The sequence below is a fragment of the Silene latifolia genome, chromosome 8 (genome assembly GCF_048544455.1).
Source record: "Silene latifolia isolate original U9 population chromosome 8, ASM4854445v1, whole genome shotgun sequence".
In the NCBI taxonomy this organism is placed as follows: Eukaryota; Viridiplantae; Streptophyta; class Magnoliopsida; order Caryophyllales; family Caryophyllaceae; genus Silene; species Silene latifolia.
Window position 1 is genome coordinate 103,568,624 of NC_133533.1, and position 27,952 is coordinate 103,596,575.

Genomic DNA, 27,952 nt, shown 5'->3' on the forward strand with positions numbered 1-27,952 from the left:
AAATATCTTTCAAATAAAGTTGTAAATCAAATTTTGAATGAACCATTGGACAATATGTTAATTTTAGATTTATCAAAGATAGATGATAAATAACTTATTTATTTAATTTTATATGCTATGTCTTTAAATGTGATACGATCATTTAAGATTGTTATTCAAGATTATATTGTTTTAATTAAAAAATTAAAAAAAATTCACGACTCTAATAAACAGAATTATATATTAAAATAAATTTCTGAAATTATAAATGTTTTGAAAAACCTGCAAAACGTAATTGTGATTTCTAAAAGAATAAAAAAATTTAGAAGATAAACTTTTCTTTGCTTGCATATAAGTTTATAAAATTTTAAAATCTTATTAAAGTAAATAAAACAATAAAAAATATTAATTAAATTAATCAAAGTGTTTGCAAAATTTTATATTTAAATGCATTTTCATATTATTTATATTTGATTAAATTTCTTTTAGATTTTAGGTTTGCCTTAACATGAAAATATCTTAATTTAAGTCGGAAAAGATACTCGCCACGGGAGTTTGTTAGTTCGTGGATACAAATTTTTTGCCACGGAACAATTCGTGGGTAATTAAATTTTTGTCACGGGTGTGACATAGTGCGTGGCTAAAATGATTATTCACCACGGGTGTAGCCTATTTCGTGGCGCAAGTGTCTTTTTGCCACGGGAAAAGTTATCCCGTGGCATAAAATTTTTTCCAAAATAATGAATAAATTTTTCCCGTGGCTAAGCAGATTTTAGCCACGAATTATAAATTCCCGTGGCATAATTCGTGGCGCAAGTGACAATTTGTTGTAGTGGTTGCCCCTAAATCAAACAAAATGAAAGTCGGCATATTATTAACCAGAAAAGTATCGGTGACAACATACGCATCTTCCTCTGCCTCCTGCTTGCCCATCATGAAGAGTTTACCACTATTTTTCTGACCACCTCCCTGGACCGAAGTCACTGATATAGTAGGTTTAGCCGCCGAATTGTGAGTCACAGTGTTATTCGGGCGCTGATAGGATCCACCATTGTTGCTGTAACAGCCGTCGTTGTTGTCATCCTGACCCCCATGGTTATTCCACGACCCAGCCGGCCTGCTACTCACAAAACTCTGGCTTGGAGTTTGCGAGTAAGTCCCCTGGTAAGATCTCGGGAAGCACCATCCTCCTCTCACAGTGCTCGTACACTCATACCATTTATGACCTGACCTACCACAGTTGTAGAATTACAAGGTTGAATTATCGCTAGTGCTCCGACCGCCTCTTCCCCATACACGAGAGCCCCTACCATAGCTAGACCCTCTAGAATAAATTCTGGCTTGACTAAAGTTACCACGCTTGTGGCTTATTTGGTTTCCACCCTCACTCTCGGCTTTCCTCTTCCCAATTCCCTTTTCCCGGGCCTCCGTGGCAATATCAACCAACCTCTCAGCATGCTTCGCTCTCTGATAGACATCTTTCAAATCAGAGATCACCCCGGCTGGTAGATTTTACATAATCTTCAATGCTAGCAGTCTCTTAAAGCGAAGAGCCAAACTCCGTTGACTCAGCTGCAAGTCCTCCGCATAGCGTGACAACTCCATGAACCTCTGATAGTACTCAGTGACAGTCATGCTGCCGGTCATAGTAAAGATATCAAACTCATCCTTCAACTTTGCACAGATGTACTTCGTAATGAAGTGGTCCCTCATTGCCCTTTTGAATCCTACCAAAGGCATTGCAGGTTGGACCAGATTCCTATTGTATGCCCGAGCTTCTTCCCTCTCATTGTGCCACCATACCCGGCCTCATCTTGTAGATTGAACGCAGCCTCCTCTACCATTATCTCCCATGGACAATAAACCACTTCCAGCATACTCTCTATCTTTCGGTGCTAGTTGTCGAGCGGTTAGGCTTGTCGGTGCCCTCATAAGTGGTAGGATTAAAGTATGAACTGGTGGTGCTTAGACGCGATGCATCCACCGGTTTCTCTCCCCCTTTCCCCACGTTCTTGAGTGCCTCAGTGACTGCCTCTTGCTGCTCAATCCTCCTAGCCACCTCATCAAAGCTCATCTCCGAAGCCTGAAGGTAAGCGGCTGATCTCTTTGGCAGCATTTTGAGCTGATATAACCAAGAAAAACGTAAGCACATAGCCTAGGGCTCAAAAAAATATCACATTCGCCAAAGAGCTACTCGGTCAAGTACTTGAGGTACTCGGTCAAGTACGAGCTACTTGGTCGAGTATGCTGACTACTCGGCCGAGTACTCCAACTCCAATAGCTGATCAAAAATACGCATAAAGCATACTCAGTCGAGTACCTTACGTAATAGATAGAGTATCTTACATACACGGTCGAGTACTTCCTCTACTCGTCCGAGAGGTCATATTCCAGTAGCTACGGCCAGAAACACAAGTCCCCTCACTCGGTCGAGTGACTAGTTACTCGACCGAGTGCCCCCTACTCGGTCCAGTACCTGCCCTGCTCGGCCGAATCATGCAAAAAACGATATACCCCTTCACCTAACAAATATATATATATATATATATATATATATATATATATATATATATATATATATATATATATAGTAAAGTTCGCTTAAGTCCTTAATATCTTTTGAGTCCTTAAGTCTTTATTAGGGCCCTTGGATTTGTTGGAGCTTGTGTCCTCCACAAATTAGTGTGATAACATTTGTAAATCTCTTACAGGTTCACAAGGGTATACTTCGTATTTTATCAGTTGATTAACGATTACCTAATAACGGTTGGCTTGCTAGAAAGTTTGACGTTATTATCATACAGATGGCGGTGATCAACTGGTCCCTAAAAGTCACACCTAAAAGGATGTGTTTGAGAGATGTGATTGTATGAAAATATAATCACATTGATGCCTTATATGACTTAACAGTTAGTCAATGTGTTGATGAGACAATTATTTAATGCCGATTAAATAATATTAGTTGAGACGAATTAACAGTCAATTCGTAAATTGAATATAATAAGTTACATTTAATTAATGTATATAATGTTAGCTTGGACGAATTAATATGTTATTCGTAATTAAATGTAATCGGTTATATTTAATCAGCAAATGATAATTATACGATGTTGTCATAATAATTATTATTGACACGTATTAATAAATCAACCGCAAGCTGTTGTGTGTAGACTTGTTAATGCGGAATAATATAAATGACAATTTATATTTAATACATTTTATACATTTTGCATACTACCAAAATAAGAAGATTTAATCTGCTTATTTTGGGTAAGTAGAAAAACCGAAAAAAAGAGAAATTAATCTCTCTAATTTCGATTAATATGGGCCGAATAATTAGAAGAAAAATTCTACCCTAATTACTCCTATATGCACGGTTAAAGGGAGAGAGAGGGGTGATTTTTTCTAACCTAATTTTCTAACTCATTCTTGCCTCTCTCATCAAAACACAAAAGCACAAAAACCCTAATTAATTTTACAGAAAATTTGGGGATCGATTCTAGCAAGAAGCAATGGCATATCTCATATCGTCTTGGGTGCAACTGATAGGAGAATATCGTTGCGATATTGTTCATAGGCCATAAAAGCTAGGACCGAAGGTTGTTTCTCAATTCTCTCCCTTTTCGTTTATGTATTTTATTTTATGACTAGCATTCATCATTATAATTCGTTATAATCCTTAAAATTCAGGGGATGCATACAGATAAATCTCACAAGTGGTATCAGAGCCAAGGCCACAAATTTATTTTGATGATTTTCATAAAAATTGGATGTAAACGATATAAGGGTTTCGAAAAAAAAAATTAGGGTTTCGGTTAATTTTTTTTTTTTTGCCGATTTGAATTTTTTTTTTCAGCCGAGTTGTTTTCGTTTTTGTTGCTTTGATTTCCATTTTGATTTTTCATATTGTTGTTTTAATCAGTTAGAATGATTATATGAAGAATTGGTAGATGTTTGATTTAATGTAGAATAAGTTAAAATGTAAATGGAATCGTCATGTTGATGATATAAAAATTGTTTTGCTATATAGTTTTTTGGCATATACATTATTCATGTTTCATTAATTCATATGCTAATCATGTTCTAATAGCAACTATAAACGATTTTCTTCATCGCATGTTTGTTTTAGGGCTGTTTTCAAATTTTTTAGGTCGTATGCATAAAAAAGGAAATAGGTTTCTGTTTTTTTCCAAGAATGCCGAGAAAGAAAAAAAAAAACGATTTTCTGTTTTTTTTAGGGTTTGCCGAGCCAAAAAGAAATTTTTTTTTTGTTTTTTATCGTTTTGGCTAAAACCGTGAGCCAAGAAAAAAAGGATTCTGTTTTTTTTTTCGGGGCTAAAACCGTGAGCAACAAGAAAAAAAAAACTGTTTTTTTTTTATTTTTCAATATGCCGAGACTATTAAAAAAAAGGGGTTGTTTTTTTGTTTGTTTTGGCCAATATTAATTATACATTACATTTACATTGTATGATTAATTGTTGTGAAATGGTTCACAAATTTTAAGATACCTAATTATTTTAAAGCAGTTTAAAATATTGATGGATTAAATTCATATTACAAGTTTAATAAGAATTAAGTTGAAATTAATGTGATTAATTGAGGAATTGTCACTTAATTTGATAATTTAAATAGGTGGTTTGGATAAAATTAATCAACATAATTAAAGAATTATGTCTTGCATGTTTAATTTTTTTTTAGTTGATGCTTTTCTTTTGTTGAATGAATCGTTGAATGAATTTATTTACGTATTTTTGCAATCGGTTGTAATTTGTAATACTTAGTGTGGCCTTAGTTAATTATGTTTTCCTAATGAAGGAAACATAATTTTTATGTAATTATGAGATCTCGAATCTCCTTTATTTTTCTTTAGTTTTTGGGTTTTGAAATTAGAATGTAAATAGGTTTATTTTGTAATTTATTTATTGTAATTTCAAAGAAGACTAAAGATGGAGATTGGAGCTCACTCCCGCTACATGGATCAAGATGGAACATCGAGACAAGCTTCTCGGGTCCAAGGATGGATTCCAAATTTGTATTTAATGTTCATTTTGATAGGATAGGCCACACTAGGACTTTATTATTATTTTTACGTTTTTCATTCCTATTGCTTTTCATTCACATGATAGTTTATGCATCATTTTTGCGCCTAAAACCAAACCACCTACTACTAAAATGCATGAAAATTGACTCATATAGATTGTATGTTAGTTTTCATGGACATACAGATGTCCCATACTTATTAAGCCATCACCTTAGTTTATTCATTATCGCATGCTAGATATTAGTTCACTTAAAATGAATTAAAATAAAGTTGATGGGATCTTCCTCTAAAACGGAAATTGAGACTAGTCTTTATAAGGGCAAACAACTATGAATCCCTTCTTCGTCGGTAGGCATAATATGACCCCTTCTACGTTGGGTAAGTAGTTTGTGTTGACTTAGTTTACCTCAACATCATAGTCCGAAGAGTTTCTCGTGATAATGATGGACTAAAGATAGAATTTACAGAAATTTATCGACCAAGAATTCTAACGGTAGAATTAGCTAAAAGGTTGGCTTATCAATTTACAGATAATTGAGTCTTAGGATCATTTATATAATTCTTGAGGAAGGTCAATTATATAAATGCATGAGTCTTCGCGTTATAACAGTATTACATTAGACTTAAATTAAAATCGATGCATATGCTTATTATTTATTCTTCTTTTCGCAGTGTAGAACACGTTTATTTTACTGTTACAACAAATGGCTGGAAATAACGAAATCCGAATGCCAAGTGCCACACTTGGACGCGAGTCCTGGCTGAAAGTTTTTATGGACAACATGAATCAAGACACGCGATGAAGAATGATGGGTCTAACTTTGCGGATCGGGAGGCAAAGACTACGGAATCTTGCCATTGCCGACGGTAAGCTCAAGTACTTAATCGAGCCAATACCGGTAAACCCAGGCCCCAATGCGTGAGTTAACGAGTCACTTGCTTATAGTGATTTCGTTATGGAAGCGGGTGCGATAAAGAACGTACTCATCTTTGCAATGGAAACCAATTTGCAGAGACGCTTCATTGCCCAAGGTGCGAACAAGATTTTCTCTACGCTCACTAACGAGTTCTCAAAAGCACCGAAGATCGTTACTTATGAGCATACCTGTCGCTTCTTTGATGCGAAACTCTAAAAGGGCCAACCGGTTAGCCCACACATTCTTAACATGATTGAGAATGTCGAGAAATTGGAGGCACTTGATTGCAAAATCAGTGAGAGCATTGTCATTGACCGAATGCTTCATTCTCTTCATGATGGTTTTGCCCTTTTCAGAGCGAACTACTACATGAATGACTTGAAAAAGAGTCCTCATGAGCTACACTCCCTTCTCGTACAGATCGAGAAGGATATGAAATTGAGTGGGAGCATGAAGCAGGATGTTCTCACGATTTCCAACAAGGGTAAAGGTAAGGGCAAAGCTTCAGGCGACCTAACTGTAGGTAAGCCAAAATTCAAGAAGCCAGGAAACGGTAAGAGTGGGCCTGGTGAGACTAGTGGCTCAAAGGGCAAGGCAAAGAGCAAGGGCGGTGACATTGAGTGCCACCATTGTCACAAGACTGGACATTGGAGGAGGAACTGTCCCGTCTACCGTGAGGACATCAACGCAGGCCGCGTCGTTCCTGTTGATATGTCATCTTATATTCATATGATTGAGATTAACCATGCAAGTTTCGGAACTTGGGTACTTGATACTGGTTATGGTTCTCATCCGTGTAATCATTTGCAGGGCCTAAGAAACATCACACCTCTCGGAAAGGGTGATGTGGACCTGCGAGTCGGGAATGGAGCCGAGTTCTGCTTTGTCTCGAAGGGAACATATGTAATCCAACTCCCTAGTGGTTTTGAGTTATTTTTAAATAACTGTTACTATGTACCCAGTTTGTCTAAGAACATTATTTCAGTTTCCGTACTTGATAAAGACGGATTTTCATTTTTAATAAAGGATAATAGCTGTATTTTCTCCTTCAATGAAATGATTTATGGCAAAGCAGTTTCCATCAATGGAATTTACATCTTATATCAAACCACGGAAGTATTACACGTGAATAATGAGAAATTAAAGGTTGGTGACAAAGATCAAACCTATCTATGGCATTGTCGAATGGGACACATAAATGAGAAACGCGTAAAGAAACTCGTCGATAATAGGACTATTCCCGCATTCGAATTTTCTACATATGGCACGTGTGAATCATGTCTCATTGGCAAAATGACTCGAATTTCCTTCAAAGGTGTTGGAATGCGCGCTAGTGACCTATTAGGACTCATACATACTGATGTTTGTGGACCTATGTCAATTACCGCTAGAGATGTCTATAGGTATTTTATCACTTTCACGGTTGATTTGAGTAGATACGGATATGTCTACTTAATGAAGCATAAAAGTGAGTCCTTTGAGAAATTCAAGCAATACCAGACTAGGGTTGAGAACCAACTGGGTAGAAAGGTTAAAGCACTCCGTTCAGATCGGGGTGGCGAATATCTTTCAAATGAGTTTGATCAACACCTTAAAGACTGTGGAATCGTTTTGCAGTTAACTCCACCTGGAACACCTCAATTAAATGGTGTGTCCGAACGGAGAAATCGAACCTTACTTGATATGGTTCGATCCATGATGAGTCACACGGTAGTGCCTGATTCATTATGGGGTTTTGCTCTTTTGTCAGCTGCTCTTATACTTAACCGAAGTCCGACTAAAGCTGTCGACAAGACTCCATATGAAATGTGGAAGGGAACGGACCCTAACTTGTCCTTTATTCGGGTTTGGGGCTGCGAGGCTTATGTCAAGTGGAGACATGAGGATAAGCTCGGCCCGCGATCGGTCAAGACATACTTTATAGGTTATCCAAAAGGAACATTTGGTCATTACTTCTATTCGCCTACCGAACATCGAGTTTTTGTTGCGCTAGTGCGACGTTCTTAGAGAAAGAATTTCTCGAGAATAAGACAAGTAATAGAACCTTCGAGCTGTCGGAGATTCCAGAACCAACAACCGAGGAACGGATGGAGGAAGTTGTTCCTCCAACTGATGATACGGTTAATATTCCTGAGGAACCTAGGAGGTCGGGTAGAGTCTCTAATCCTCCGGACAGATACATTGGTATGGTCGAGGAGAATGACGTTTTGCTCCTAGAGAGTAATGAACCCGCTACCTATAAAGGTGCTATGGCCTGTTCCGACTCAAAGCTTTGGCTCGAAGACATGCAATCTGAGATGGACTCTATGTATGAGAATGACGTATGGGATCTTGTTGATTTACCTAATAAGGTAAAACCTCTACAGTGCAAATGGCTTTACAAAATAAAGCGTTCTGTAGACGCGCAACCAGATACCTATAAGGCACGACTAGTGGCAAAAGGTTCCACTCAATTGCACGGATTGCATTATGATGAGATTTTTGCACCTGTAGTCATGCTACGTTCCATTCGGATAATCTTAGCGATTGCTGCTTTTCATGATTATGAAATTTGGCAAATGGATGTGAAAACCGCCTTCTTAAATGGTTATTTGGAGGAAGAGTTGTACATGGTGCAACCCGAAGGTTTCATAGATCCTGAACATCCTAAGAAAGTATGCAAGCTTAAGCGTTCCATTTATGGACTTAAGCAAGCCTCTCGGAGTTGGAATCATCGTTTCAACCAGGTGATAAAAGAGTATGGTTTCACTCGATCGGTCGAGGAACCATGCTTATATATCAAGTCGAGTGGGAGCAAGATTGTTTTCTTGATATTGTATGTCGATGACATACTCTTGATTGGGAATGACATTCCTCTCCTATCTTCGGTTAAATAATGGTTGAAGAACCATTTCCAGATGAAAGATCTGGGTGAGGCACAACGCATTTTGGGAATCCGTATCTACCGAGATAGATCACGACGGACGTTATCACTGAGTCAGGAGTCTTATTTGGATAAGATTCTTGAGAAGTTCGGCATGACCAACTCTAAGAAGGGGAACCTTCCAATGACGTCTGGGATGCAGTTGAGCAAGTCTCAGTCACCAACGACGCCTGAAGGGATTGAGCGCATGAGTCGTGTTCCTTATGCATATGCAATAGGATCAATCATGTATGCCATGATATGCACACGTCCAGACGTGGCATATGCATTGCGTATGACGAGTCGGCACCAAAAGAATCCAGGTGAAACACACTGGATAGTTGTTAAAAATATCCTCAAGTACCTACGGAGGACTAAGGATAGGGTATTGACTTATGGAGGCGATACTAAGCTATGCGCAATCGGTTACGCAGATGCTAGCTTCCAAACAGATCGAGATGATTCAAAATCTCAGTCCGGGTTCGTCTTCACTCTTAATGGTGCTGCGGTCAGCTGGAAGAGTTCCAAACAGAGTGTTGTAGCAGATTCTACCACTGAATCCGAGTACTATGCCGCTTCGGAATCAGCTAAGGAAGCGATATGGATGCGTCAATTCTTACAAGGACTTATGATAGTTCCTAGTTCGAATGACCCGATCACCATCTATTGTGATAATAGAGGTGCCATCTTCCAGGCTAAGGAGCCAAAGTCTAGCAACAAATCTAGACATGTACATCGGAAAGCTCACCTGATCCGTGATTACGTGGAGCAAGAAGAGATAGTGATTGACAAGATAGCTTCGGATGATAACATCGCGGACCCTCTCACTAAACCGTTGAATTTTGATAAGCATGAAGGGCACGTTATTTCCATGGGAATTAAACGTGTTCCTGAGTTGTAGTAGTTGACTATGGATTTGATACATTATCTTTTTCATATACTATTTATAACTTCATCGTTTTAATATAATATTTTGTTTTTCATGTGGATTGTACTGACAACTTTGAACGCCACAAAGTGAACTGAATTAAATTATATTTTGTTTGGTCCGTAATCGCCTTAAAGAGCTGATAACTCTGGCTATTATATTGTGCAGTCGATTGATGGCGGGTTCAACGAGCCATAAATCAATCGGTTGACTGATCGATCACAGATGCGAGATTATAACGATACCTCGTAGGACAAATTTTTGTGAGAACGTAATGGAGTCCTAAATGTTTAAAAACATTCGGTGCCAGGTCGTGGATAGGACATCCATTGTGTTCCTAGAGTCGATTCTTTTGACTATCGACTGTCTCTTGAGATTAAGGCAGTTTTTGGGTGACTTTGGTTTCTTTCTCACGGTCTGCCGTTCTTCGGAGGCTAAATAGTTTTTTTCGGGTCATTTCATACGTGCTTATATCTCATAGGATTCAAGTTGAGGAAAATATCCAACCTTTATCAGGTATAGTTATTTCTCAGGGCCACTCGAGGAGTTGTAACTGAAATGCATGGCCATGCTCGAATGATGATTCGTTTATCAGTTAAGTTACTCTCTAGTCGGGGAAACCACTCTTGATAATGATCGCTTGTAAAATACGACCTTTGTGAATACGGATTTGCAAATTGTTTTACATTGAGTGGGAGAAATTTTAGGATATGAGAATCGGTTGTCGCACATACACTTGTGAGGACAAGTGAGAGTTTGTTGGAGCTTGTGTCCTCCACAAATTAGTGTGATAACATTTGTAAATCTCTTATAGGTTCACAAGGGTATACTTCGTATTTTATCAGTTGATTAACGATTACCTAATAACGGTTGGCTTGCTAGAAAGTTTGACGTTATTATCATACAGATGACGGTGGTCAACTGGTCCCTAAAAGTCATACCTAAAGGATGTGTTTGAGAGATATGATTGTATGAAAATATAATCACATTGATGCCTTATATGACTAAGCAGTTAGTCAATGTGTTGATGAGACAATTATTTAATGCCGATTAAATAATATTAGTTGAGACGAATTAACTGTCAATTCGTAAATTGAATATAATAAGTTACATTTAATTAATGTATATAATGTTAGCTTGGACGAATTAATACGTTAATTCGTAATTAAATGTAATCGGTTATATTTAATCAGCAAATGATAATTATACGATATTGTCATAATAATAATTATTGACCCGTATTAATAAATCAACCGCAAGCTGTTGTGTGTAGACTTGTTAATGCGGAATAATATAAATGACAATTTATATTTTATACATTTTATACATTTTGCATACTACCAAAATAAGAATATTTAATCTGTTTATTTGGGTAAGTAGAAAAACCGAAAAAAAGAGAAATTAATCTCTCTAATTTCGGTTAATATGGGCCGAATAATTAGAAGAAAAATTCTACCCTAATTACTCCTATATGCACGGTTAAAGGGAGAGAGAGGGCTGATTTTTTCTAACCTAATTTTCTAACTCATTCTTGCCTCTCTCATCAAAACACAAAAACCCTAATTAATTTTACAGAAAATTTGGGGATCGATTCTAGCAAGAAGCAAGGGCATATCTCATATCGTCTTGGGTGCAAGTGACAGGAGAATATCATTGCGATATTGTTCATAGGCCATAAAAGCTAGGACCGAAGGTTGTTTCTCAATTCTCTCCCTTTTCGTTTATGTATTTTATTTTATGACTAGCATTCATCATTATAATTCGTTATAATCCTTAAAATTCAGGGGATGCATACAGATAAATCCTACAAGTGGTATCAGAGCCAAGGCCACGAATTTATTTTGATGATTTTCATAAAAATTGGATGTAAAAAATATAAGGGTTTCGAAAAAAAAATTTAGGGTTTCGGTTAAAAAATTTTTTTTTTGCCGATTTGAATTTTTTTTTTTCAGCCGAGTTGTTTTCGTTTTTGTTGCTTTGATTTCCATTTTGATTTTTCATATTGTTGTTTTAATCAGTTAGAATGATTATATGAAGAATTGGTATATGTTTGATTTAATGCAGATTAAGTTAAAATGTAAATGGAATCATCATGTTGATGATATAAAAATTGTTTTGCTATATAGTTTTTTTTGGCATATACGTTAATCATGTTTCATTAATTCATATGCTAATCATGTTCTAATAGCAACTATAAACGATTTTCTTCATCGGATTTTGTTTTAGGGTTGTTTTCAAATTTTTAGGCCGTATGCATCAAAAAGGAAAGATTAGGTTAAATATCAACAGTAGCTTAAATATGAGAAGGAACTGTATTTTAGGTTATTTTTTAAGCTTGTTTTTTTATTATCTGAAAACTGTAAATCCACTCTTTCAACATGAACTCCAGCATTATTGAGTTCAACATCAACTCTGTCAAGTTGAAGTTAAACTTATCGACGTTGGAATTATTTATTTGGTAGATAACGTCACATTTGTTATGAGTTGTTTCATATTTCAGTTTCTTATTTGTAAGAGTCAATATAGTATTTGCAACGTGATGTAAAAAAGACTGCGTAAACGAGAATAAAGTGTAAGCGTAATATTCAAAAGTGTAATATCGATTTTGACGAAAAGAGTAATTTCAGGATTAACAAAACTGTAATTGTAACGGTCGTAAGTGTAATTTTAACTACCAATGGTGTGATTTTAAGCAACAAAAGTATAATTGTAATTGTTATGGTAGAAAGTATAATTGTAATTGTAATCGTACAAAGTACAATTCTTGAAATTTTGAAATTCAAAAGTGTAATATTTGAATCTGTAATTGTAATTGTAAAAATTGTAATTGTAATAGAGAAAAGTGTAATTTTAACAACTAAAAGTGTTATTATAACAGACAAAAGCTGTAAGTTTTTAAACTGTAATTCTAATAGTAAAAAGTATAATTGTAACAGAGAAAAGTGCAATTTTAACAACCAAAAATATAATTTTAACAGACAAAAGCTGTAAGTTTTTAAACTGTAATTCTAATAGTAAAAAGTATAATTCTAACAGACAAAAGTGCAATTTTAACAACCAAAAGTGTAATTTTAACAGAAAAAAGCTGTAAGTTTGTAAACTATAATTCTAATATTAAAAAGTATAATTCTAACAGACAAAAGTGTAATTTTAACAACCAAAAGTGTAATTCTAACGAAGCTATAATTTTAACAAATACATGGGTTACTTTAAGATGTTATGAATACAATTGATAATCATTGTACTATTGACAGATAATATTGAGCACAATGGAAAATGAAAGCCGAACGAGGAAGAATTTTGCAGGGACGTTGTAGATAAGTTCACCCCCTATGTTGGTCAGGAATTTCTGGAAATAGAGGAGGCTGTGACATTTTATAGGATTTATGTTGTTGCTTGTGGTTTTGAGGTACGGAAGTACACGACTAAGAGATGACGTGGCGGGGAAATAAAATCTAAACTGTTGGTTTGCAACCGAGAGGGGTTCAAACATAAGGGACAATTGGAGTGTAGTGGCCGCCAAGAGTCAGGTAGGAGACACAAAGTCAGGCGCGTTGGGTGCAAAGCGAGGATTAGGCTGTTTATGAGGAATGGGGAATTATTAATTGACAGATTCCACAGTGGCCACAACCATGAACTCGTATCAGCCAAAGATAGAGAGTTTCAGAAGTTGGAATGCAACATAACAGACTATCACAAAATGATAATCCTTTATAATTCAAGGGTGAGTATTCTAGGTTGCTGAAGTTAGCCTTTGCCTTTCTAAACTTACAGTTTTGTTGGTTAGAATTACACTTTCTTTGAGTCGTTAGAATAACACTTTTTTTTTTATTAGAATTACTATATGAGCCGTTAAAGTTACACTTTCAAATAAATCTAAAAGATTGTCATTAATTAACAGCTGAAGATAGGAGCAACGAAGACTTACAAAATTCTGAAGGAGCATGTTAATGGGTTTGAAAACATTGGAGCTAGCTTAAATGATTTTAAGAACTTTCACAGAGATGTGTAATGCTACATTCATGAACGGGACGGTCAGATGTTCGTGGACCACTTTAAGGAATTGGCTGTTAATAGGCCAGGGTTCTTCTTTGACTATGATGTTGATTCTGACGGTAGCCTTAGTAAAGCTATATAGGCCGACGGAATCGCTAGAAGGAACTACTCAGTTTTTGGTGATGCAGTGTCGTTCGATCCGACTTATTCCACCAATAAGTATGACATGACCTTCACACCTTTCACCGGGGCAGATCACCATAAACGGTCAGTCACTTTCTGTGGAGCGGTGGTTGCTCATGAAGATGCAGACTCGTTTAAATTGGGTTTCACCCGTTTTTTGGCTGCGATGGGTGGGAAAGAGCCTAAGTATATTATTACCGATCAGGATCCTGGTATTCTTAATGCGGAACCCTCCGTGTTCAAGACAACGCGCCACCGATATTGTATGTGGCATATCATGAACAAAGTGCCAATCAAGTATGGAGTGACGAGAGAAGATTATTCTGTCTTTGTAAAGAAATTGAATGACATAATATGGTATGAAGACATTGAAGCGGCAGAGTTCGATGCAAAATGGGAAGAAATTAGCAGAGAACACATGGTTAATAACATTGACTGGTTTAAAGAAATGTACGCTAAAAGGAAGCCGTGGGTTATGGCACATTGTAGGGACCTAGATATGGGGGGTGTTATAAGGACAACCCAAAGATCAGAGAGCGAAAATAGTGTAATTTCAATAATGTGTAATTATAGTGTAATAGCAAAAATAGTGTAATTATAGCAACCAAAAGTGTAATTTCAATAATGTGTAACTTTAAGTATAAAAAGTGTAATTTTAACGGCAAAAATAATAATTTTAGTGGAAGAAAATATAACTTCAACCATGGCAATTCAAAACTGTAAAGGTCAATGGATTACCTCGGTGATCCTTCGGTACTGCCCCATCCACCACCTTCTCCACCACTTTCTGAGAACTTGTATCCAGATTTGGCTCAACATTCTTCCACCCTGGCCGTTCTTCAGCATGCACAGATGTTGGAGCCTCCTGGAACAACGCGTTTACTTCCGCACTAGAATAGACGGTACTTGTCTATTCTACGTCCATAAAATCCTTTGCCTGCAATGCATATACAGCTTCCGGCACCTCGTTAACCTTTAACGGCTGCTCGTCAGTCATGGTGCATGCGCCATTTTTAGGGACCTCTAGAGAATTTTGAGTTTCTGCTAAGACCTGTTCGGCTGCGCGCTCTGCTGCACTAAGCTCAACAGACGAAAAAAGGAACTGAGTGACAGGGGGGCAACTTTTTTGTTCTGAGCATCCACCAACACATTTTACGCCTTTTTAGACGCCCCATCATCGGGCCCTATAAATTCTGGAGATTTAGTCTCCACTTGGACAACATCGTCTAATTTTTCAGTACACTTCCCACTCTGGTCATTATCCTTGTCCAACTCGGCATTCACAACTTCAGTCACATGGACAACCGTTCCCATAGCATCAACGGACATCTTCTAATATTCTGGTACCTCTCCACTTACTTGAGCTTCTCCAGCCGGCGGATCAGCTCGTCCCTCTGCTTCACTAATCTCAGTAGTCGAAAATAGGAACTGAGTTACAGTTTGATCAGCGTCGGTGGGCTCATCCTCCTCAATTTTCCTATCAGCTATCTGAGGTTCCTCAACAACAGCCACCTCCCTATGTTCCATAGTTTTCTCTTGTCCTTTGCAGCAGCAGCCAGCGCATAGAACTTCTTCTCAGCATCATCAACCTCTTCTTTTGAATAATACTCTTCAAGAGTTTCACGGTCAAATTTAAGCTGTTCGCTAACGACCGCCTCCTTCTCCACTACCCTCCTCCTTTTGTAAATGACGAAAATTTCCCGAGTATTAACAAAGTCCACATTGGTGTCGTTACTGTCATCTTCTCTGTTACCAACTTCCTTAAATTCAGCCGTGTTGTAAAATTGCACAGCCTCCATAATCTGTTTTGTAGACACCTCACATGCTTTATTACTGGCTAGTTCATCACAATCAAGTGAGGCGGCTACCCCGCCTTCGAAGTCTCTACCAACATCTACAGTAACCTCTTTCTCATGCTCGTATCCATCATCCTTTACAAACTCACCATCCTCCTCATCCTCTACATCATCACCATCCTCCTCCTCTCCCTCATCCTCATCACCATCCTCTTCCTCTTCATCATGATCACCACCCTCGTCCTCGTATCCCTTATCATCTACCTCCTCATTCTGCTTCTGAACACTTGAACTTTGTTGCAGCACAGGCGCTGATTTGACGGAATCATTTATTCGTTCAGCTATCTCTTGCATTTCCATAGCATAATCCTTCATCCTTTGGCTTTGAAATAATGATTGCGTGCATTGTGTAGCGACAGAGTCACTAGAATAGTTCAGATCTCCTGTTAACCGTTTGAGCGTCATCGCTGGTTTTGCATACCATGAATAGAAGACAGTAGCATTCCTTTGCATCTTCAAATAAAGTTCATGGACATCCTACACTCAAAAAAAGAACAAAAAAGGTAAAGATAAGTTGGTGTAACTTTAACTATAGACATATAGTAACAAAAAAGTGTAACTGTAACTAACAAAAGTGCAATTCTAGTGCAAAATAGTGTAATTACGAGAATCTGAAAAAAGCGTAATTGTAGTGAAGAAAAGTGTAACTTTAACCACAAAAATTGCAATTGTAATGAAATAAAGAGTAACTTTAAATCATGTTAAATTAGATTTGACAAATGAACAAATAACACTTACATCTACAGCCCGAGCTTTCAACTCCTCGTCATCTTCAACACCAGATGGGAGTTCAATCTCGATGAATTTATTCCTGTCTGAAGTTGAAGCCAGTTGTATTGCCGCATCAGTAACCACATTGCCAATGGCCAACACTTTGCTATCATTAGGCACACCACCAATGCTTAACACTTCCTTTTGAAGGCACCGAGGATACTTGACCAAGGACCAAGTTTGCCGACCCAAACGGTTCTTGTCAAGCTCACCATGTAATCTTTCAGAAAGCATCTGCCGATCCCAGTGCTTAATGAGAAGGAGGACGTGGCGACATCTCTTACCACAGAAATCGAAACGTTGAAAATACGTAATCATTAAGAAAGGGATACAACCGAGAAGGGTCTGTTTATTTTCACCAATAGCTGCCGCGGCCTTAACCAAATTTTCCAGGACATAACTACACCAATCGTACTGGGTAATAGCCTTCACATCTTCAACGGATCTCAAAAGCTTGAATTCAATCTCGCTGTATGAAGTTGGAGTTAGGAATGATGACATGGTGAGCAGAACAAACAGCATGCAGAATTGAGGACCTCCGTTTTTGTATTTTTTTTAAGATATCTTTGAAGACAATTCCTAAATTTACCCCTTCGTTCACCCCTTTTTTGTTATACGCTTTCCGCCATTTGTCTTTCAATTGCTTGTTCTCCGGCGCTTGAGAATCCTTTTGGCGGCCCGTGGGTACTAGATCGACTATTTTAGGACCAAGTGGTAACATAAAACAGTCATATACGTCATGCTTCGTGACCATGAACTCTTTATCTTTAGAGGCCCGAAAAATATACGACTCGTCGCTGAATGCTTTGAGAAAATCTTTAACATGACCCATTGGATATGATTTGAGCTTAAGCTCCAAAATACCGCCAAAACCAATCCTCCGTACCGCGTCTCGCTGGGCATCATTAAGGTTTTCAACAAGCTCAACAAGCTGCTTCGGTCGGCACTTGACAGACACCTTTGCTTTTTTGGTCTTGGCTGCTTTAGGCTCATCATGATCTGACATCTGATGAAGAAACAAAAATTAATTAACAATGTGACAGATAGACCTTACATAACACAAAAAATAAAGTGAAATATTAACATACAAAAATGTAATTTTAACAAAAAAAAGTGTAATTGTAGCAGCATAGTGTAATTTTAACAGACAAAAGTTTAATTTTAACAGACAAAAGTGTAATTGTAACAGACAAAAGTGTAATTCTAAATCAAAAAAGTATAATTTTAACAGACAAAAGTGTAATTGTAACAGACAAAAGTGTAATTCTAACTTAAAAAAGTGTAATTTTAACAGACAAAAGTGTAATTCTAAGCAAAAAAAAGTGTAATTCAAACATATACAAGTGTAATTTTAAGCAACTAAAGTGTAATTTTAACAGATATAAAAGTATAATTTTAACAGAGAAAAGTGTAATTCTAACAGACAAAATTGTAATTCTAACTCAAGAAAGTGTAATTTTAACAGACAACAGTGTAATTCTAAGCAAAAAAAGTGTAATTTTAACAGATATAAGTGTAATTTTAAGCAACTAAAGTGTAATTTTAACAAATACAAAAGTATAATTTTAACAGACAAAAGTGTAATTTTAACGAATAAAAGTGTAATTTTAACAGGCAAAATTGTAATTTTAATCAACAAAAGTGTAATTTTAATCAACAAACGTAATTTTGACAAAAAAGTGATTTTGAACAACAAACTGTAATTTTAACAGACAAAGAGTAATTGTAAGCAACAAAAGTGTGATTTTTCAAAAATCTATGGGTAATCTGAATGAATATGAACATAACAATAAAAAAGTGCTAAAATTTCTGGGTAATCTCAATTAAAATGAAGAGTTTAAAAATCTGAATTGATGTGCTTCAATGGAATAGTACAACATAACACACTGAATGTATGTGCTAAAATCCTAAATGTGCTAAAGATAATTGGGTAATCAAAATGAAGTAAGCCAATACAGTGATCAAATAGAATAGTACAACAACAATGGCGAATGACAATTACAAAATAATGCCCAATAAATTAAAAAAATCGTCTAATCAAATAAATGAGGAGAAAAAAATCATAAAACTCTAAAAACCAAATAAAAAATTACCTTTATAACCTACAAAAAGTAATCTGAATGGACGAAAATGGCAGGTTGCAAGTGAGTGAAGAAAATGGAGAAGAAACCGATAATAAGGTAACAAAAAAGCGATAGAGTTGGGAGATTTTGAGAGCAGGTTTTTTCTTTGACGGTTGATATTATTGAGGTTTAATTTGGGGGAAATAATTTGGGGGAAATTTATTTTTGAATAATTGGGTGAAATGAGAAATGGGGGGAAGGCAGTGGGATGTGTATGATGTTTGATTGACAACCTGCATGCATTCTCATAACCTATGAGAGGTAGGATGAGAGAGGTAATTAAACTAGCCATTGGAATAATATTATTAGTTGCTTTTTACTTTTAATCTAAGCCATGCATATGCAAGATCTAAGGGTAGACAATGGAACTTATGGACTCACATGTAAGAGGAGGACTTATTTGATCTTATTACTATATATACAGACACACACACACACACACACACACACACACACACACACACACACACACACACACACACACACACACACACACACACACACACACACACACACACATATATATATATATATACCAACTATGGACATGGGCCACAAGCCGGTTTGTGGGCGAGATGCCGCCTACCGGTCAATAGTCACTAGCCACCTGCACGCCAAGCCAATTTGTGGGCATGCGGCGGTTTAGAAAGCCACGCTCGGTGGCGTAGAAATGCTTTCGATCGGATCGCTTTAGATCGGTCGGCTTCGTTAAGTTCAGAGTCGCCACCAAGCATTTGTGGGATGCTTGGAACCCATTCGAATCCACTTTACACCTAGGTCAATCAAGGCAAAAAGTGGTGCTTGACATAGGTACTAAAGATAAGGACTCATCCCCCTTTTAGCATTCTATACCTAAAATGACTCTCGTACGCCCTGAATAAGGCCATCCACTATCCAAAGGTTCTGAGTAAGGGGTGAGGGTACGTATTGGGAAGCCTTTTAATCGGACACCCAATCCTGCCCACGTTAGCGGCCTCTACTGATCGATCGTGGTTATTTAAGTGCAAGAGTTGATAAAACGGTGTAAATGCATGAATGCACATCCAAAATTTTAACCTAACATGTGAGAGCTTTCTAAGTCGGTTTGTTAATCCAAATATCAAGTAATTGATGTCGAGTTGGATTTAGATTGATTTGCATGTGAAAACGGAAATTAAACATCTATTTACCAAATTCGGATTACGATGCTTAACACGATCCATTTAATTGAAAAATGGTGTCAAATGACAAAGTGTAAAAACATAAACTTGTCAATCTGATCCGTCATGTATTCGGGTTAACTGTAATCGGGATCGTCCTAGACAAGTGTTAAAAACGAGGCAGAACAGCGCCAGGTAGCCCCTTTGGGGCGCGAGCCTATTGGCGAGTGAAGGGGCTCTGCCCTCGTTTTGAAATGTAGAAAACAGACGGCCTCTTGGGGCGCGAGCCATGAGCTGACCCAATGGGGTGTCTCCTGGTTTTTGAAAAGGTTGTTTAAAACCGTATTTGTGATTAAATAATTTGCAAGTATTGTTTGCATGACTCGGAATAATTACTATTATGTTAGTAATATTCGTTGTCGGATTTGCATGTTTGAAAAGCATAATTTACAAATAAAAATGTAAAATGTTTGATTTGAACTAATTATGTTAAGTTCATTTCCTTGTAATTAGTCAAGTCAATCATCGTACTCGGATTAAACCGACATGGTATAAAGAACCAAGGATGATTATGAATTATGACTAATATATTTACAAATGTAAATAAATGAGAAAAATGGTAATTAAAAGAAAAGGGTGTTAAAATACCCATTAAAATGTAATTAACCAATAATATCATCAAGTTACGGAATAAACCGTCATGGTATAAAGAACCAAGGATGATTTTTGTAATGGTCAAAATATGTTTATCATAAAAATGAATTAAAATGGTTAATAAAAGAAAAGAAATTCCTTTAAAATATAATTAACCAATTAATATCACCGAGTCACGGATTAAACCGTCATGGTATAAGGAACCAAGGGTGATTATAATTTATGGCTAAAAAGCTTGTCATAAAAATGATATGAAACATTTGAAATGGTAAAAACCAAAATAAGAAATGAAATAAATAAGAAAGACGAGAACAAACATGTTTGAGCCTGACCCGAGAACCCACAAGAGGCGCGAGCCTCTTTGTATAGCAAAGGGCTTCTGTCTCGGGCCAAAACTCGGTTTTGGCTCGTCTAACCTATATTTAAATCGTGTTATGCATTGTTCATGCATATAAACTCATAAAAACAGTAAAGACATGAAACAAATGAGATATTTACACCCTCAAACTTACGTGTATTGATGTTTGCGACGTAGACGACTTTAGAGACGGTTTTCTCGTAGTGACTACTCACGATCAAAGAAGTTTAAAAGAGTGCCTTAAAAAATAATTTTGTTTTGAAAATATGTTAATAAAAACATGTTGATTGATTAATTGAGTTGGTCAAATGGGTCGGTCGAATGCACGGCGATGGTACCAAACAAAATGTGTAAGGCTTGTGTTTACGATCGGTAGGTCGTAAACACGTGTCGCTTTTGTGACTTAGGAAGTCGGGTCTAGAAATTTAAGGAAGAAGGAGGGGTTGGACTCTCGCGTAATGTTTATGGTGTGTGAAGGGTGGTATTTATAGAGAAATGTGGGGATATAGGTCGGTTGAGTTTGCTTAGAGGCTAAGCAGACACCCTAAAGAGGCGCGAGCAACCTTGTGATGGAAAGGGGTGTATTGTCTCTTTCAATTTGGACGTGGCCAATTCTCCATCCATTGTTTGGTTGGTTTGATATGTGGTATTAAAATAAGATGTCGTGTAATAATATGGGCATCTAATAAGATGATTTTGGTGTTACTTGAGGTAGGTGTTTTGTGTGCTTGACTCGGGTTTGACCCGTGTGAGTCGGGATTTGAATTTGGAGTCGGTTTTTGGCCCGGTGCCAGTTTTGACTCTAATTAGGGTCATTTTAAAAGAAATTACATGATGAAGACATTCATGGCATTATTTTTGACATCCGAGATTTGGGTTGACTCAGGTTGACTCGAGTTGCGGGTCTCTGAGTTGGTTTTTGGTCCGAAGATGGTTTTGACTCTAATTAGGGTCATTTTCATGGAAATGACATGATAAAGGTATTCATGGCATTATTTTTGACATTCGAGATTTGGGTTGACTCAGGTTGACTCATGTTACGGGTTTCTGAGTAGGTTTTGGGTCTGAACACGATTTTAACTCTAAATAGTGTTATTTTAATGCAAATGAAGTTAGAAAACTTTTGAAATCATTTTTCATATTCGAGTAGTGCATTAAACCGTCTCATGTATAGCCAATCCACGCACGCATATCAAAAACACGTTATAGTCCGATCATCATCGGGTGGTTTTTGGAAGGTGCAGATACTAGGTATCTACAAAGCCTCCACTTTGACTGAGGCTTGGACAGGGCGAAAGGCAAAGTATGATCTCCAGGTCAATCGAAGATTACAACCTGAAGACCGTTGCGACGTTGAGGCGACTCAAAAGGGTTTGAGCCAAGGACCTGCCGTTGGGGAGGGCGACGTCGAGGCGACTCGGGGACTCGAGTCAAGGACCTACCGTCGGGAACAGTTTAGAGTCTGTCGACTTCCATTCGGGTCGTCTAAAGTCCATTAGACTACGTATAAAGGCTCGCCAGCCATAAGAAGGAGTCATACCTGAGGCATCTTCGGGATATATCCTTGGATTACTTCTTATTTGCGGACGAAGGCTCGCCAGCTGTGATAAGGAGTCGTACCCGAGGCATCTTCGGGATATGTCCTTGAGTTGTATGTTGTTTACGGACAAAGGCTCGCTAGATGTGAGAAGGAGTCGTACCCGAGGCATATTCGGGATAAGTCCTTGAGTTGTATCACTGTTTGCGGACAAAGGCTCGCCAGCTATATTGAAGGTACGTTTTGAGGCTCGCCAGCCAGGTTGAAAGTGCGTCTTGAGGCTCGCCAGCCATGTTAAAGATGGTGCCTTTCGAGGCTCGCTATCCATCGATGGTCGAATGATCGAATGTGGGAAATAGCCTGGAACATCGGGCTTATTTCAATATATTGTCTAGTAATGACTTCCAACTAGGTTGACATTTATCGGTTTGGCTAGGGAGCAACGAACTCCAACTCGATGGGTGCCCTAAACGAGCTCCGTGGGGATGAATCATGTAAGCAAGGCTCTCTGTAAAACCATTTAAGGAGAGCGCAGCGTCGGGATCATGAACGATGTTGCGAGGATCTTTGAAAGACTTGTGGGACTTCCATTTGAAAACTGGCACTTGCTGGGGAGCTAGAAACTTCTCAGGACTCGCGGGGGATATGAGTTGCTTCTCTTTGGGAGGTAGCGTATGCCATGTGATCGATGCGGTTGAAGCCTTTGGACTTGATGGGTCAGCTTTTGTTGGGAAGAACCCAGTACTCAGCTGAAGTGCGCTTTTCTTCTCAAGAATATCTGCATGGTTAGTGACCTCACAAATACGCAGTCGCATAGACAATCACGTAGGGTGCAAGCATATAAGCACGTAATCACATAAGCATGTGAGCAATTAGCATATAAGCAACTAGCATGTAATATCTCACGTGAGGGGAGATGAAAGTTTCGAAAGTTGTGAAGCTGAATAAGCTTTTAAGAGTTGGAATTTGTTTCTCGTAGATCCGTGATTTGACATATTGGAGACACATGACCGTTGTGACATTGACTCACACGGACGCATACTGACAGACTGACAAACAGACGGTTGTGAACGTGATACAAACTCGGTATCGACACGACACGGGGGTGACTCGGACAGACTTTGCTTATGTGTGTGCAACTCTCAGCCCACAAAAGGGTGACAACGCGTATCAAATCCCTGAGGTAGAAAGTCTGCTCGACTGGGGAACACGAATTGATTATCTTCTCCAGACATCGTTGCCCCTGTTTGCTTGTTTGAGATCCCTTCTCGAGGTATGATGATTCGGAGAGCTGAAACAAGATCTTGTCATCTCCGAACCGAGCACTAGGCTATGGGCGATTTATTTTGGAATGTATTTGAGACTCAAAAGATGTTTGAGGATAAAGGATGGGTGGCGTCTTGAAAGAGTAGCCCCCAGAGCGAGAAGACTGGAATTTGGCAAAACGGATGAATGAGAGACGTCTTAAGGAAGAAGCCCCCAGTAAAGAGGTATAAGATTTAAATTTTTTTGAAGCTGGCCGGGTTGCTTTTGAGGATTGATGTTGATGGTTGAGATTGAAATGGGTGTGCGGTTGTGTCCTTTTAATAGGACTGCCTACGTATTCGCGTTTTTGCGAAATCAAACCAGATCGTAGTTCTGAGCTGGTTATTGAGGATTGAAAATTGGAAATGTTTTGAAAGGAGTATGCGGTTGTGCCCTTGTAATAGGACTACCTACGTATTCGTATGTTTGCGAAATCAAACCAGATCGTAGTTCTGCGTGTGTGTGCAATGGGTTGCAAATTGAAGGTGTGAAAATTGAATGTTTGTGGGGGTGTGGTTGCGCCCTTGTAATAGGACTGCCTACGTATTCGCGTGTTTGAGAAATCAAACCAGATCGTAGTTCTGCATGTGTGCCTAAGCGAGTTGTTAGGACCTAAAAGTGTGACGGTAAATTCCGTTTGGTGACTCGTCTGAATGTGTGCCTAAGCGAGTTGTTAGGACCTTAAAGTGTGTGGGTCACGACGATAAATGCCGTTTGGTGACTCGAAAATTGATTTGAGATAATTCCTCCTCGATAATGAATCGAAGAGGTCTAATTTGTAAAAATGTTCCTTATCATGTGAGCACACTAAAAAGTGGACTCTAAGGGTAGATAAGGTATATCCCGTTCTCGGTAGCAAAGCATTCGAGGACTCCGTATCTGGGTCAGGGTGAAAATGGCTTCGACATTAGAGAATGTGGAGCTTGGCAATAATTGGTTTGTTGACAGATAAAAATCTGGAGTTGAGGGTCACGATGGTGAATTCCGTTTGGTGACTTGAAAGTTGATTGGAGAGAAATACCTCTTGATCATGAATTGAAGAGGCGCAGTTTGTGAAAATGTTTCTTGTTATGTGAGCACACTAAAAAGTGGACTCTAAGAAAGCAATATTTTTTGAAGACTCCGTATCTGGGTCAAGGTGAAAATGGGTTCGAGATTATGGAATGTGGAGCCAGGTAATAATAGGTTTGTTTGACAGATAAAAATCTGGAGTTGGTATTTTGTGGTGTTTAGGCCGATGGGTTACGGCTTGTAAGGTGGTGCGGAATGGGGTCTCCGGCTTGATGTGGCCTGAGCACGAAATGGTTGGTAAATAATGTGGGATCAGATTCCCATGTTTAGACCTTAAAGGTCAAGGTGTGATATTACGAGCTTGAGGGGAATCCTCAGAAGCCTGGATAGTTCTCCCTCTAATAGTCTCTAGAAGGACTTAAGGGTAAAGCGATGTTGGTTATGATCTTGAGGGGAATTCCCAGGATCCTAGATGGGTCTCCCTGTAACAGTCTGTTGAAGGACTTAGGGGTGAAGCTGTGTTGGTTATGACCTTGAGGGGAATCCCCAGGATCCTAGATAGGTCTCCCTGTAACAGTCTCTAGAATGACTTAGGGGTGAAGCAGTTTTGGTTGAGGTTTTAGTGTTTGGTGTTCTGAACTTGTCGGTCCGGGATTTGGTGTGTTGGAGTTGTTGGTCCTGGGCGTTGGACTTGTTGGTCCTGGATTTGGTATTTTGGACTCACTTGTCCAGGATTTTGTATGTTGGATTCTTTCTTTGGATTTTGGCCTTTTTGTGAAAAGGGTTTCAATCTTGTTTTGTTTTGATTTTGGCTTGGGTCTTGACCCTGGCGTTGGGTGAGTAGCCTTTGGCTTTGGCTTTTTCTTTGAGTGAATTGACTTTGGTTTGGTTTGACTTTGACTTCGACTTTGGCCTTGAGTGAATTGGCGATTGGCTTGGGCCTTTGATTTTGGCCTTGGCTTTGATTTCGGGTGAATGGCTATTGGCTTGGGCCTTTGATTTTGGCCTTTCGCTTTGGTTTTGATTTGCATATATTGATTTTTTGCCGTCCTTCGTTCGAGGAAGGTAGAGGTGCAGACGAGGATGTACCTGTTGGTGAGAGGTTGATATTTGGTGATGGGATGTTTTTGTGGGGAATGGGCTTGCCTTCCGTCATTGATCATGAACAAGGAGATGTTCTGGTTTTTTTATCTAGGTTCGTCGTAGGATCCCTTTGATTGAGAGCTCGTTCTAGATCGGGTCCTAATAAAAGGTTTCTATTGCCAGACATGGAATAGGTAAAAAAAATGGACACAGAGTTTCGAGTCTTCTACTTACTCGGTACGGAACGTCACTCGAGTGTACTCACATTGAATCAGAACATATTGTTTGTTTTAAATCAATTCTCGTTGTCAACGGGAAATGGTAAAGGGGAGAATATGTGATAGTTGGAAATTGTGCTTTTATTTAGATAAATAAGAGGTTAGCACAGACTCGATGAATACATGTGACTCATGGGGATAGCCCCCAGTTTGTCACTTAGGAATAAAAGGACAGCTGCTAGGATAGATATGAGAAAGCCTAAGACTCGGACTCGGACTCAATCGTAGATACGGACTCCTAATCATCACTTTCCCCCTCGAAGGTCTCCTTCGCAGCATCCAGCGGCTTGAATGTCTGGTCTTGAGTATTGACCCACTTGAGCACTTCACTCTCGTTGTTGGGAATGATACGAGGACAATAGTCCATGAGGCTTTCATCTCCTTGCAGAAAGAGATGTTCATGAAGATTGTCTTCATCACTTTTTTGGCCTAGGGATGAAGCTATGAATTCATGGTTTTCGATCATATTTTGAATAACATGTTTCAGTTTGAAGCATATTTCAGTGTCATGACCTCTTCCTTGATGATATTGGCAATAGGCACTGCCATCCCAGAAACGGGTTTTCCTGATTTCATATGGGTCCGGAGTGGGCCCGATTGGTTGTAGCTTCCCTTTAGTCACAAGCTTTTGAAGAGTTGTGGCATAAGTTGTGTTGAGTCTAGTGAATGTCCTTTGAGAACGTTCAACTTTGCTGTTGAACTTGAGACATCTGAGAGGATTGTCTTGACTGAGAGGTGCAATTATAATTTTGCCAGCTTCAATTATATCTTGAATGACATGCTTGAGTTTGAAACAGGTTTCGGTGTCATGGCCCTTGCCTTGATGGTATTGGCAATATGCGTTACTATCCCAGAATCGGGCTCTTTTGTGTTCTGGTGGATTCGGAGTCGGGCCAATGGGTTGGAGCATTCCTTCTAAAGCAAGTATCCCCAGAGCGGTGTCATATGTTATTCCCAGATCTGTGAATACCCTTTGATGTTTTCCAATGGTTCCCACATTGGTGTTTTTTGGGATGTTTTTGTGAGTTTTGTTTTTGTTTTTGTTTTTGTCAATCCTGGGTGGGAACAGGATTTGGTCATTGTCAATGGGAAGTTTTTGGGATGTTGCGTTGTATTTTGAAAGAGATTTTGGTGAGGCCATTTCATGTTCTTTGTTGGTGGGTTCTTGGAGGTGGGAACCACCGGATGACTCCTCATTTTCAACAGCTGTTGGTTGGTGGACCAAGGGTTGGTTTTCTCCTTGATGGTCAGGTTCATTTTCGGCATTACCAAACCTCTTCTCCAAATTAGCTACTTGAGTGTTCAAATCATCGATAGCCACTTGCAGCTTTGAGAATATGTTGTTGATGGAGACAGAGAGCATCATTTTAGCACTTTGTATGCCATCTTCATCAATTGCATGAATTTTCTCATCATCAGGACAGATGAGGTGAGAGCAGTCTAGGGAAGATTCCTGACTGTATCCAGTAGGGTTTTCTGGAGGGTTGTTCTTGTTGTTTATTGAGGGAGGTAATGGTAATTCTCCCTTTTCGATCATATCAATGATGGCACCTTTCAGGGGGAGACACATTTCAGTATCGTGTCCGCGACCTTGGTGATATTGACAAAACAGTTTTTCGTCCCATCTTCGACCTCGCTTGCTTGGTAAAGGGTCTGGAGTTGGACCAATTGGTTGGAGTTTTTCTTGGGATATTAGCCTTTCCAAGGCCGTGGCATAAGGCATACCCAAATCAGGGAAGGACCTATGTATGAGGCCGTCTGGTTTTGGAAGCCTTCCAACTAGGGTTGGTTCTGTTGTTGGCATGTAGTCGGCTTTCAAGTAGCTTAACCTTTTGCTCAATATCAGAAGAGGGAGAATTCCCGGTTATCAGTTTGTCCTCAACCTGGGAGA

General features: G+C 38.6%; 1 protein-coding gene across 1 annotated transcript; it reads left to right on the forward strand.

Annotated features, from left to right (window-relative positions):
* Positions 1–13,989: 13,989 nt before the first annotated feature.
* On the forward strand, positions 13,990–14,541 carry LOC141595623 (protein FAR-RED IMPAIRED RESPONSE 1-like). Its single transcript, XM_074415587.1, has one exon. The coding sequence runs from the start codon at positions 13,990–13,992 to the stop codon at positions 14,539–14,541; it is 552 nt and encodes a 183-aa protein (XP_074271688.1).
* Positions 14,542–27,952: the final 13,411 nt, after the last annotated feature.